Raw genomic sequence first — 14638 nt, 5'->3', positions numbered from 1 at the left:
AGTAAGTAATGCTTACAGCATTAGAAAATTAATGGAAAGGCCAGTGTTCTGTTCAAAGCCTTTATTTGTTCACTAGACCAAATGTCCAAATAATGTTTTTGCATTTTAGGAAGTTATTTTTAAAACTTTTGTTAGATCAAAAGTGTGAAGGAGTTCTGACAATTTCCACAAAATCTTTTGTCATTAGCTGAGTTTAATGGAAGCTGAAGTCCAAAATGTATAGAAAATAACAGGCAGTTAGTGCCTTTGTGTTAGACATTGTACAACTCTCATGAAAGTCCTTTGAAAGATAATGTGTAATAGCTCAGTATTAGTCACTAATAGCTTTGTCTGTTATTTTCCAATAGGGAAAATAGATCAGTGAGAAAATATTATAAGAAAATAACCTAATTGCATAAATAATTGTTCCTTAGTATATCACTGATTTTTTTTTTCAAAAACCCTACCTCAACTTAAGGATAACATTTGAGAATTGTAATGGCTAGATACAGATAGGATCTGATTATAAAGGACTCCCAGTTCTGTTCTTTCTTCTGTTTCATTAAATATTTTGATTTTGTGAAATGCAAATATACACAGTAATCACTTTACATTTACTGTATTTCCAGGTTTCTTTTGCCCTACCCTCTGTCGTATTTTTTAATTCTAATTCTACCAGGGAGCGGTGGGTGAGAAATTAGCAGAGAATGTATGGAACTTTCTCACCCCCCAAAAAAAGATTGGGCCTTGAGATTACAGTTTCTCCATGACAAATATAAATATTTATGTATTCATTAATTTGATTTATAACCCATCTTTCATCCAGGAATTGAAAGGAGCATGCATAGGGGCCCTTTCCTCCTATTTTTCCTCAGAACGTAACCTTATGAGCAGCTTAGTTTGAGACATAGATTTGCATTCATTAATTTGATTTATACCCTAGCTTTCATCCAAGGGCTGAAGGGAATATGCATAACACCCTATTTTTCCCAGAATAATAACTTTATAAATAGCTCAGTCAGAGACATTGTTACCCATTGAGCTTCTATTGGAAGGAATGGGTTTGAACTGGGTGCTGTCTATTAGACTTCCAATATCTGAGCTACTATACCACACTATACCAAATAAGAGAATAAGGGAGAACTACTGCTAAATAATTTTCCTGTGTGCCTCAACCATTGCTTCAAACTAGCTAAGAAAGACACTTCTGGGAATGCAGCCTGGAGTTAATTCACACAATGGTTTGGAAGAATTTGCTTTGTTCAAGTGCATTACAAAAGTCTCAACCAATTTCCAGCTTTGTGTGTGTGTGTGTTATTCAGCTTTGTTCGGGTATTTTCCCACTTTTAAAGTTGTAGGCTGCATCAGGCTTCACCTGATGATGGCAGATGAGATTCTGCCGAAACGTTGCTCCAACTTTAAAAGCTCAACTACAATGACATGGGAAAATACCCGAACAAAGCTAAATACCATACCTGTAAGTACCCACGAAAACTTAAGAAATATGTGTGTGTGTGTATGGATGTTTGGTTATTCAGGTTTTCTCCCACACAACCAAGCCCCCACCTGAACAGAACACACACACACCCAATCAGAACACAGCCAAGCCCCCACCCAATCAAGTCACACCCCCACTAGCAGTTAAAAGGAAGAAGCAGCTGCAAGCTCACATTACTCCGAGAAGCAAAAGCCGAAGACAGAGGCCTGATGATGATGAATGAGACTTCATCGAAACGTTGCCTAGATACTTTGAATCTTACGCGGGAGAAAACCCGAACAACCAAAGATCCATATATATATATATATATATATGCCACAGTGCATATGGATAAGACATATTCTGCACTTGCACCTCATTCTGGTTAAGACATTTTGTTTGTCCTGCCTATCACTGCAAGCATGCTAACCATGTAAAGAATTGGTGGTGTTTTCTTGAGATAATGGCTGTTGTGGGGCCACAGAACTGGTTTGCCTGACATTTCTCATGTGTAGATTATCATAGCTTCTATTTTAAGGTCTAAAACTGCTTGCTTTTCATTTAATTGCAGATGCTGAAAATTGAAGCCCATGGCAAAAGCTGTTCCTTCCATTGGCTCTCAAGTATTCATTATCTATTCTCAGAAAGATTGAAATGCCAGCAAAGACACTGATGCCAAGTTATTTTCTTGTTTGAGATTGCAAAATTAAAAGAATTGAAGTTCTTAACTGCATATGGGCCAGTTAACAATATAGTTGCCAACAGCGTGTTGTTTAATTGTTACTATGAATATAGAAGTTCACTCCTAAAAGGCTAGTAAAGTAAATGAACTTGGTATAAAACCAAGGAGTTTAAGAAATTTCCAGACAATGAAAATGGTTTACTATAGGATTCAAGGACTCTGTAGCTTTCTGGATGTTGAGGTATAATTCCTAGCATTTGTTATCGACAATGCCAGCTGCAGTTCCCAAAAATTGGAATCCAATATTCGGAAAACCACATATTTTCCACCCCAGTTAAATAAATGCCTTGATATGGCAAGTCATGATTCATCCCCATTTCCAAGATAGGGGATCTGTTTCTTAGCACACAAACAAATCTGATGCTGCAATTCAGTTTTCTGAATGATTTATGACATATTTTAAGGCCCAGTTTTATTTTCGTTTTATTTTATAGAGTCAAGGAGTATGGCAGAGTAACCTTATGGGGAAATGGGAAGCATAAAAAATAACATTGTTTGCTTTAAACCTTTGTAGATGTAAAAAGCTGTCTTTTGGTGTGTTCAGATATATTTTGACAAATGTGATGGTCCATCTTGCAAATTTTGAGGTTTATATTTGAGGGGAAATGACAACATCAATTGCTTGAATAAAGATTTCCAGTTTACTTGAAGACTTTCTTCATCAACTCTAGTTAGTTTCAGTGGCAAAATCTAAATAACAAATGCATTCATATTTAGGAAGATTGTAATGTTCTGTTACTACAATCATTTTAGATGCTGAAGAGCAGTTACTTCAGTTACTGGTAAAATTTCCTTTTTCTGATTGTTTCTGCAAAAATGTTTACTGTGAAACTCAGTTTAAAGGTTTAACTAAAATAGTTCTCAGTAATTAAGTTGCTGTGTCTTAATTTTATCAAAAACAGTGCCGGAAGACAACCATTTGATGTGGATGAGGGGCTACCTCCTAGCTCTCTCAGGAATATTGCAGTCCCAACACTACTTAATTGGCTGTCTCTGGGCATTACCTCAAGAAGAAATAAGAACAGAGCTCATTTCATTTGGTGTATGAAATAGGACTTAGTAGCACACTGAATCTGCTAATTGCTGTTAGAATATACAAGGATGCACTGCAGAGCTACTCCTTATATTAAGCGTTTCTCTTCAAGGTCTCACTCTGGAGAATAGCCATGGAATCCTGAAAAAAATGCACAGATAGTTTATGTAATTGTGGGGAAGAGCTATACAAACATTCCACCCCAGTCTGGGGTTTTCTACTTTCAAATCCAAAGTGCTGCACAGCTGTGGAGTCAAATATATCCAAGATTTGGTCTTTGGAGAGCTTGTTCTTGGAAATTCAAAACTTTCTTCCAACAAACATTAACCTAATAAAAAATGTTGATATTTATTTTGTATTAATGCAGAAGAAGCAATCTGTAATAACCTTAAAATGTTTATATCCCCAACAGAGTCTGCAGCAAACCATAGTCCTAGCGAAAGTTTATAATCTACAAGTGACAAAATCATACATGCCTGATGCAAGTATGTAAACTAGAGCACCATCAACCCCTGGCAATCAATGGGGCAACAGATGTCACAGCCAGATCACCCTCATATCCAAATTATAGCACTTGTATGATTATGTCATCTCTTAACATATCACTTGCCCCTCCCTTTGCATAAATATTTGAGTTTTAGCCCAGCTTTATTACTTGATTGATTGATTAAATTTTAAATGATTAGTCTTATGACCAATAAAAATATAAAAAAAATACAGAATCAAATTTCAGCACAAAATACAGTTAAAAGGAAATACAGTAATAAAATACATGTGGGGTAAATACAAGGAATCAATGTTCAAATAAACACATCAACTTCACAGGACATTTCAATCTGTCCATCGCAACCGGTTCTTAGTTCAACTGCCTTTTTATCCCACTTTTAATATTTTTACAAAAAGGTGGTGAACATACTTAATATTCCATCCTTCTGTTTTCTCTATTACAGTAACCAAGTGAGAGATTTGGGCCGAGAGATTGATTGGCCAAAAGTCACCCAGCCAGTTTTCAAGATTGTATTAGTTGGACTCTTCATATAAATTTCCATCATCTCTTAGCAAACAAGTACATTTGTTGCCTGCCTAAATGATTTATGCCATCCCTTTTATCAGAAGTTTATATCTCAATTTCGACCAAATGTAAATAGACTTACCCCTCTAGAAAAAATACTGTGGGAATAAGACACACCTAGCACCCCTCGGGGTGTGTCTGTGTTTGTGTGTTCCAGCATAAATGGAACGCCTGGGCTGCTGAAATGAAAAGGAATGAATTATATCTATAGTGTCAAATCACAGTACTCCTGACAGTGATAGTGTGCATTTTGGATTAAAGTTCTGTTATCATACAGCCTGTTGTGTCTTAAAATGGCTTCTACTGTACAGTGGAGTTGCCATGGTAACGGCTTCATAGTACTCCACAAGAAGGCTCCTTCTGGTAAGGGGGATTGGTTCTTAAAACAACAACAAACACCCTAGGCCTTCTGCTTCAAGCAAAGAGGACAAGTTGTCGGGGAGGTGCCTGCTAATGCAGATAATCACCTCAACGGCCGTTCCCTGTAGAATTTTTCCAAGGCTGTTGGCCAGGGCAATTAGGTCTCTAATTCTCACCACAGTGGTTGAAGTAACGGCCAGACCCAAGTATCTTTTTCTTACATTTACTTTATTGTATTCCATAATAATATATTTCATTGCTGTAACAATGCCTCCAAGGAAATGTCAGGCAATTGACCAAGTGCAATCAAAGGCTACAAAAATGATACACCAGCATAGACAAGAATCTCCGGTGGAGAGAAATAGAAGACTTGTGATGCTGTAAGAGAGCTGCTACATCTAGAACTTTGGAGACAGTACAATAGTGTGAGTCCAGAATACAGGATAATTGGGATAAATAAATACCGGGGCAATCCTGGGCTATCAGCTAGTTAGCCAATAAAAATTGGACAAGCTATTGAACAAAGGAGTTGTCTATTGAAAGGACACAGTGAATTTTTTAGTCTGTCAAGCTTTCCATTTTGGGAAACGGTTCTGTCAAGCTTTAAAAGCATGTGAGGGTTTGTCACAAAATAATACCTCAATGTCGTGACACTGGAGAGGCTTAAAAGAGCAGTTGGGATTCCAAGGATGCTTCGCTTCATTTAGACAGATGGTGGTAAACATTTTAAAATATACAAGTCCTGCTGGAATGTTCCATATCACTAGAATGTCACCCACAAATTGCCTTTTGTTAATAGGTCCAATTTTTTTAATGCTTTTTATGCCAGTCTTGTAACCGCTAGTCAGTTCATAGTTTTTACAAAATATCAATTTGTTAAAGCATCAGTAGAAAATCCATTGGCAACTTCACACTCGTGCAATTTGCTGGATAATCTCTCAAGAGGAATCTGGTGGCAGCTGAGAGAGCTGGTCTGCTCTTTTTTATTTTCTTCTGTCTAAAAATAGACTGCTGAATTTCTGCATCTGTGATTCTCTTACTTCCTATGGCTTTGATTTGACTTCTTTTTATGTTTGCGTTGTCCTAAATGAATAAAACAATGAGAACTGTTATTGAGAACATAGATGATTAATTCATTTATGTGATCTTTGGAAAAGAAAAATGTCCAAATCTGCCAGGTTCAGTTGAAAATATCATTAATTATAACTTTCTTTTAGATGATAATGATTCTAAATTTTAAAAACGTGGAAATCTTCCTGATGGAACATTGGAGAAATAAATAATGGACTGAAACCACAGTGTTCAATTTCCATCCATATATTCTGCATACTGTTCCTAATACTAATTTTGATCATCTTAAGACTTTTATTGCAAATGGGTATAGCATTTTTTAAAATATAATCCATATACAAAGAGAAAAATACTCAATTTTAGCAAAAAAAATTAATTAAATATTTTATTGAAAATGTAAACTACAGAAGGCTGAAGACATTTTTTATGCTTATAATGTAGAGTTGATTTTTCATTTATTTACTTATACGCAAACATGACCCTTCTCTGTGTTCCTTAAAAGAAGCAGAGGATGGAAGAGTCTGAGTGAGAATCAAAATACTGATCTTTCTCCTTTTTATGTCAAAGATAGGAAGGAGTGATGTTTTATTATGTACTATGGCTACGGTAACCAAATTTTGAGTGAAACTGAACATCTTCAAAATGCTGAGCAGGTGTTCTAGATCTTTCTCACAAAATGGTTGCCACAAGAACAGAAAGATGAGGCTGCTACATATTCATCCCTCTTTTTACAATACTCCGTCTAGTCCCAGTTTCACTTTTGATTTAATTTACAACTCAGCATCATTTTTATTTTGTGGGAATGCCAATGACACCTCTTTCATCCTAACTGGATTACAGCAAATCTTTGACTTAACAATTGTGTTTCCTCAGCAACAGTTCAAAGTAATGACAGACCCCGAAAAGAACGTACAACATGATTTGAAGTTCTGATGGTCATCATCCCCTCAGTCATGTAACCACATTTTGTACACTCTGCAACGGAGCCATATTTATTAACCTTTGTAAAATTCCCACATTCACATGACTGTGATCTACAATATTGTTTTTCCAGAAACCAGTGTTTACTTCTGGTGTCCAGCAAAAACACCCATAGTAAACAATGGGTTCATTTAGCAACTGCCATGTGTGCTTTTATGAGCACCATGTTAACAATCACTGCAAAAAAAGCTTATAAAATTGGACATATTCACATGATGACCTGCTTTTTGATCATCTCAACTTAGGACCAAAGTTTTGGGCCCAGTTACTGTCATTAGTTGAGGACTGTTTGTATGGATGAAAGGGCTGACCTGACAATCCTAACTCAGATCTCGGTTAAAGAAGAATATGGGAGGGGGATTATTTTCTCCCAGTCTGAGTGTCCATGGGTGCTATGCAATCTACCAAAACAGGTTTGTAGTTGAGAAAGAGGAGTTTATTGGGAATTAATATAGAGAGGTACAATAAAGAAATGATCTACATAATAATACATGTGATTATGGCTGCAAGACTAATTTATGCTCAAAAATGGAAACAAGGAAATTCCAGAGGAAGTGGAGGTAATTAAAAAGATATGGACATGCGCAGAAATGGATAAACTAACGTTGGAATTAAAAAATAAAGACAAATCTGAATATTATAAAGTATGGGAAAAGTTTTACCACTGGTTGGGAAAAAGGAAGGACTTAAAATTCAAACTAAAATGAGATAAGGATATTAAGATTACAAACTAGGAGTATAAGGAACTGTTGATGTAAATATGTAAATATTTATTATCCGAAATAGCTATGTAAGACAATTAGGTGTGTCAGGATGATTACACCACGTTCACTGTTTTTAAATGTTTTCTTGTTCAATAAAAATTTATAAATAAAAAAAGAGAGAGAAAGAGTTGATGTAATTCGTTCTTTCTTGGGCATCCAGGAAAAATGGGATTTTGCTTAACTGACAAAAGCTCTAAGGAATGTTTCTTGTCAACTTTGTGTGTGAACAAATTGCCAGTGCAAGTATACTATCACATCCAATGTATTTTTTTTTAGCAAACCGTCCAGAAGGAAATTCCTAAAACTTGTTTTTCATCTCCTTCCTAATTTAAGCAATCCACCTTTGCAGAAGAATGTTCAGTGCTTCTAATAAAAGGAGTTGTATTCCATAATACTTTTATGTCACAAGAATTTAGAATTTACTTCTATGATAGGTAGGCTCACTTTTGTAAAAGTCCCATTTATCTTAAAAGCATGTTTATACTGAAAAGTTGTGCATTTCCATTGTTAGAGGGAATTGAGATAGTGGCTATCCCAGAGAACCTTGGTTGCTTATGGTAGAAGTAGCACTGCCTAAATCCACTAACCCTTTTTCTTTTTGCAAGAGGATCTTTCCAACCTCTTGTGCAATGTTATAGAAGCAAGTTAATTTTAAGTGGCACTCCACAGCTGTGGAATTAGAAGGGCATTGTGAGTAAATATGGTCAGGATTCTCCTTTGGATAAATATTTCCCAATCTAAATACCGGCCAGATTTGGCACTACAATTATTTTTCGGTCTATGACAGATGCAGCCTGTTTGATGCATAAATAAGGATACTTTTGCCAAGAATTTCATTTGTGGAGCTACATATTGACTAATAATGGTGAACTTTGTTTAATATGAGAGCCATTACAAATCTGCTGATTGATTCTTATACTTATTAATCTCTTGTAGTTCAGCACTTACAGAACATGAGATAGCTGAGTTGAAGAATTCATGGTTTCCTAATTAGAGGTGCTCAGGTCAGTACATAATGTAGAATAGAACTAAAGTCTATTAAAGTTAATTTATATGAAGATAGTTGTAGTTCCTTATCTAAACAATAGTATAAGAGTTAGTTGACCTCAGACTTCCGGTGACGTCACATCGCGGCGGTGCAGGAGAACTTCTCTCTGTTCTTCTACATTTGGTTTTTTGTCTTCGGATAGCCATTCGTTGTGCGGTTTGATCCTGGAGGGATCATCAAAAGTGAGGAGAGACTTTTGGAGTCTAATTGGGAGTTGCGATCCCAAAGCAGCGAAGAAGAGAGCCCGAAGTTCGGGGCAAAAGAAGTCAGCCTGCTGTGGGCAGGCCCGAGGATGCAACGAGCCATCAAAGAAGGAAGCGAGGAGATAGCGGACTGAGATTGGGCAAGATATTGGTACTAAAAACACTTTTTTTTATTATAACTGGAGTATTGTTTGAAGAAGAACTGTTTGTATTATTGAAGTCCAGAGTGAAAGGGGTGAAGGTGGAAAGTAGTGGCAGTAATCTAGTTTTCTACCCCCAACTCCGGGAAATAGTGGAAATACGACTTTAAAAGGAAACTGAGAAGGAGAGGAAAATGTATATTGCTGGGGAAAAAACCTTCTGTTACTGTTTGAAGCAAGATTGTTGAAAACACTCGGTGTGAGAAAGGGATCTGGACAGAACTTTGAGAAAGTCTTGAGGAGTGACGGTGCAAACCCTGGAGGCAACCATTGGGAGTGGCAAACTTCAGTAAACTGTATTAATGCAATTGGAGTGACAAATAGAACTGAGAACGGAACGGAATCCCCTCTTCTGAGGTTTCTACTTTTCTTTTTGAATTTATTGGATTTGGATAGTCCTATCCCATATTTATCTATTTTATATACTCAAATAATAAGAGATTAATATTGACTGGTTACTTTATATAGAACTGGACTCGGAGAGTAATATTAAATTCTCTTGTTTTGTATCTTCCCCCTTGTTTCCTTCTCCCTCTTACATATATTTGATTTAAGGTGGACCAATGAATTTAGTATATTGATTAATATAATGACAACTTAAACAACAGCTCTTTTTTCTCTCTCTTATCCCCTCTCTTTGTTGGATATTGTGGACTATTAAGATTTAAGAACTGTCAATTTGAATTCCAAATTTTATAACTTGTTTAGAAGAGCAATAGATAAGGTATTATAACAAACCTAAATATTTGTATCCAGCTATAATATTGTAGGATACTTATTTAGTAGATTAATTTGATTAACTATTAGACTATTTGAGACTTGTTATCAGACTGTATTTATTAAGATTTATCAACAGATTAATTTATTGCTAATTGAGAAGTTAGACTAATAACATCTGATCTGTTTTTAAAAGATTGATTGTATAGTTGATTAATTGGCATAATCTTTAAAATTAGCGGTGACAGGAAATTAATTTAATTAACTGAAAAACAATAGAAATCTAATTAATTAATAGAGAAAATTAAAAATTCTAAATTATTGATAAAGTTGATGGGAGTTGGTAATACGGTTTAGGACAATATAACTAGAATAGTGGATGAACAGTTCAATATTATTAAAGATAATACCACTATCATGAAAACTGGGAGAAAATCTACTAACAGTAGCACTACCTAGTCCCACGACATCGACTCAACGAACGATCGAAGGGATATTGGCTCCAGAGAAACCCAATACTTCAACAGGCACCCAATCCGTTCAAACTACCCTGTTGGCAATACAAGGAACAATGTTGGCTCTACAGGAGTCGATGTCAAAAAACCATACTGAAAGTAGAGCTGATAGAGAAACGATGAAGATAGAATTAAAGAATGAAATAGGGGAAATGAAAATCGAAATCAGGAACTTGGATGGAAAAATAGGCCAGATTCAGGACCCATTAGGTTAAATGAAGAAAAGATTAGAATAATTGAAGAACAAGCCAACCAAATGGAGAAGAAATTAGAACACATGGAACAAAAAATTACAGACCAGAACAAAGAAACGGAAGAGACCTAAAATCCATCTCGAGATGACAGAGCCTCCTACTACTTCAGATTTCAAACTGAGGAGGAAGATAGAGAAGAAAACTTAGCACTGGTAATGGCTGAAATACTAGCGGAACTCTTACAAAGAGATAAAAATGAGATAGTAAATGAATTAGATGATGTGTATAGAGTTCACACAAGTTACATAAGGCGGCATAGACTTCCCCAGGAAGTCCATATCAGGTTTGCTAAGAGGCGAGTTAAGGATATAATTTACAGGATCTCAAGGGAAGAAACAATAAAGTATGGAGGTAGAGAAGTGATTGCGCTGAAACGGGTGCCAAGAACAGTTCATGAGCAGAGGAAAGACTATCAATTCCTCACTAACTACTTAATAAAAAAAGCATTTCTTTTAGATGGATCACTCCTGAGGGCATCCTGGCAACATGGAAGGGGAAAAGAGTGAAAATAGATAGTCTAACCAAGGCACAAGATTTTTTTGAACAAATAGGGGAAACAGAAGAGGAACTGAATAGTAGAGATGAACCTGAGACTTCAAGCCAAGAAGAATGACAATCTAAAACTAGAGGGAGGGAGAGAGTGAAAAAGAAGGAAAGAGGGGAAGAAATAGTTGTGCGAGAAGAGGAGTGAGAACTAGGAGTCAAACAACGACTAAAACCAACGAGGGATAGAAGGTAGAGGGTAAACGGAAAGAGGAATGAAATTAATATCTATGAATATCAATGGATTAAATGACACATCCAAGAGAAAGAATATTTTTTAAATTAGAGAAATAGAGCACTGACATAATTTGTCTCCAAAAGGTTCATATTAAAATACAGGATCAGAAACACCTACAAAATAAAAAATTTGGGAAAATATATGCAACATTGGCAGAAGAAAAAATAAGAGGAGTCGTACTATACATTAAAGATGAAATAACTTTTCCAACATTTTGGACTAGAGTTTGGGTTCATTTTCGCTAACCTCGAAGGGGGTAAGTGCCATCTATATAACATTTTATACATATTTTCTTTGTACGCCGCAGATTTCGTGATCTTAATGATTCTATTCCAGATCTTTTCCCATTCTGTTAATGTAATGCTTCTTCCAATATTCCTACTCCACATTATCATGTTCCCTTTCACTATCTCTTGCTCTAATTCTACCTCCAATAAATATTTATAAAATTTGGAGATATTCTTTTTATTTGATCCTAATAAGATTTTATCTAAGTGTTGTAATTTGCTATAGATTCCAAATTCTTTGATATCTTGTTTGTATCTACTATGGATTTGTATATATAACCACTGATCAATTTTAAATCCCTGTTCCTGTAATTCCTGTCGAGTTCTTAATTTTCCTAAAGGATCTAATAAATCTTTATATTTAGTCGCTTTTGTTATATCCAAATTGTTGGGATGAACCATTGCCTCCATTGTTGAAAGCCAAATCGAATTTTTAAATAATGTTTTTACATATTTTTTTCCAATTAGTTAATAGTGAATCTCTAATAAGATGTCTATGAAAGTACGCCTGTTTAGTTTTCCCCACATCCCATAGAAATGCGTGCCATCCTCTCTGAAGGTCGTGCCCTTCCAAGGCTAGAGTTCTTTTATTCCATAAATTGACCCAGTCTTTTAACCATAATAAGTTGGCTGCCCAATAATATAATTCCCAGTTTGGAAGCGCTAGCCCACCTCTACTTTTTGCATCTTGTAAGGCCTTAATACTGATTCTAGCTTTTTCCCTTGCCAAATAAATTTAAGAGTTACCTTATTTATATCATCAAATAAATTTTTGGTAATTTTATTGGGATTGTCTGGAATAAGTAAAGGAGTTTTGGTAAAATGTTCATTTTGATTGTGGCAATCCTGCCCAGTAAAGAAAGCTGCAACTTATTCCAAGATTCTAGATCTTTCTTAATTTGCTGTAACAGTTTATCATAATTATTCTCTTTGAGTGATTTACTATGTGGTGTTAACCATATGTCTAAATATTTGACCTTTTTGTTGCCTGTATCCCCATGTTTTTTCTAATTCTTTCCTCTGGTTCTCTGTTAGATTTTTAGTCAGTAATTTCGTCTTATTTCTGTTAATCTTTAATCCTGCTACTGAACCATATTGTTCTAGTTCTTTTATTAGATTATGTCCTTTTTCCATGGGATCCTCTAGGAAGAAAACCATATCGTCTGCAAACGCCTGTAATTTATATTCCTCTGCTTTGACCCTAACCCCTTGGATTTCAGGATTTTGTCTTATCCGCGTTAACAATGATTCTAAAGCAAATATAAATAAGAGGGGTGAGAGAGGGCAACCCTGTCTAACGCCCTTTTCAATGCTTAGTGGGCCTGTTTGTTCACCATTAATTAGTATATTGGCTTGTTGGGTATTGTAAATTGTTGTGATAATATTCTCGAATTTAGTGCCCAGATTCATATTATAGATTTTTTGTATTAAAAAGTGCCAATGTAAGTTATCGAATGCTTTCTCCGCATCTAGAAACAAGAGTGTAAATTGTTTCTCTGGATGAGCTTCATAATATTCTAAGACGTCAATAACGGTTCTTAAATTGTTTTTAATTTGGCGGAATGGAAGGAAGCCATTTTGGTCTTCATGAATGTATAAATTTAAAACTTGTTTTACTCTATTCGCAATAATTGAGGTAAATAATTTATAATCGGCGTTTAAAAGTGAGATTGGTCTATAATTGTTGATATATCTGGCATCCACATCCTCCTTCGGAATTAACGCAATCAACGCCTCCCTCCATGAGTCTGGCATTTTGGCAGCCAAAAGTACTTCGTTAAACACTTCCAGCATCAGAGGCCCTACTAAATCTATTGTGGCTTTATACAATTCTACTGGAATCCCATCTGGACCAGGGGATTTATTATTACATTGATTTTCCATTGCAGATTTTAACTCAGACCATGTAATATCCTTATTTAGTAATTCTTTGTCTCCTTCCCCTATTGTTTTATCATTCGTATTCTCCAGATAAGTTCTTATTTTATCCTCATTGATTTCTTCTTTTTATATAATCTTTGGAAATAGTTTAATATAATATCCTTTTTCTTCTCAATCTCATGTTGTGGGATGCCTTTCTGTCTATTAATTGGTGTATCAATCTCTTTTCTTTTTCTTTTTTAAGTTTATAAGATAGCCATCTTCCTGGTTTATTGGCGTGTTCAAAATAATTTTGTTTGGACCTTCTCAAGCTAACTTCTATTTTATCTTGTTCAATTAAATTCAGCTTATGTTTGGCTAGTATTAACTGATTTTGTAGTCCTTGGGTCTTAGGGGTTTTTTGTAATTGTATTTCTAAGTCTTGGATTTGTTGTTGTAACGCGTTTTGTTGGGCATAAATTCTCTTGTTTCTCATAGCATTATAGGAAATTGTTGTGCCTCTTATAATTGCTTTCATAGTATCCCAAATGTTCTGTTTTGAAGTTGTTTCATTATTATTATCTTTTAGAAAATAGTTTAGCTCCTCTTTCAGTTTATTAATATACTCTTCTTCGTTTACAATTTGGTTATTTAGTGTCCATCTTTTTTTTATTCGTCTCCTATCTCTCCAAATTAGCTGTATTGGGTTATGATCAGCCCATTCATTCGGTAGGATTTTGATTTCTTTTATTTCATTAGCCAAGTCCAAATCCATCCAAGCCATATCTATTCTGGTCCAAGTCTTATGTGGGTTAGAATAATATGTAAATTGTTTTCCTTCAAGATTCCGTTCCCTCCATAGATCTTTTAAATTTAACTCTCTCAACATTTCCTTACATGCCGCAGAAAGTTCCCTTTTCCCCTTCTTGTTTTTCCCCATATTACTATGGTCTTTCTGGTAGTCTGCAATGGAGTTAAAATCGCCAATCAAGCAAATGTTTCTTTTTCAAAGCCTACTATTTTTTGGTGAAGGTGTTTAAAAATTTCCCTGGTCATCATTTGGGGCATAGATTGCTACAAGTAAAAATGTGATGTGGTTTATCCAAACTTGTATAACCAGAGTTCTTCCTTCGGGATCCGACCAGATTAATTCTGCCTTTACATCTTGTTTTACAATTTACATAAATTGCAATTCCTTTTTTCTTGTGTTGGTCGGCCGGTGCTGTAAAAAGTTTACCTAATTTTGGACAAATTAGATGTCTTTCGTCATTCTTCGAAATATGTGTCTCTTGAA

At 35.3% G+C, this 14638-nt stretch overlaps 1 protein-coding gene across 2 annotated transcripts in view; it reads left to right on the top strand.

Annotated features, from left to right (window-relative positions):
• Positions 1-2842, top strand: part of LOC113444902 (gametocyte-specific factor 1-like) — a 49636-nt gene extending 46794 nt beyond the window's left edge. For both annotated transcript variants that reach the window (XM_087925492.1, XM_026713843.2), the window contains exon 8: positions 2028-2842. In XM_087925492.1, coding sequence (XP_087781618.1) covers positions 2028-2041 — 14 coding nt within the window. In that variant the 3' untranslated portion in view covers positions 2042-2842. The remainder of the gene's footprint in view (positions 1-2027) is intronic.
• The last annotated feature ends 11796 nt before the right edge of the window (positions 2843-14638 follow it).

This window comes from Pseudonaja textilis, chromosome 2 (genome assembly GCF_049901715.1).
Source record: "Pseudonaja textilis isolate UNSWEBS1 chromosome 2, rPseTex1.2, whole genome shotgun sequence".
In the NCBI taxonomy this organism is placed as follows: Eukaryota; Metazoa; Chordata; class Lepidosauria; order Squamata; family Elapidae; genus Pseudonaja; species Pseudonaja textilis.
The sequence above is the reverse complement of the archived record's forward strand: the minus strand, read 5'-3'. Positions and strand labels throughout refer to the sequence as shown.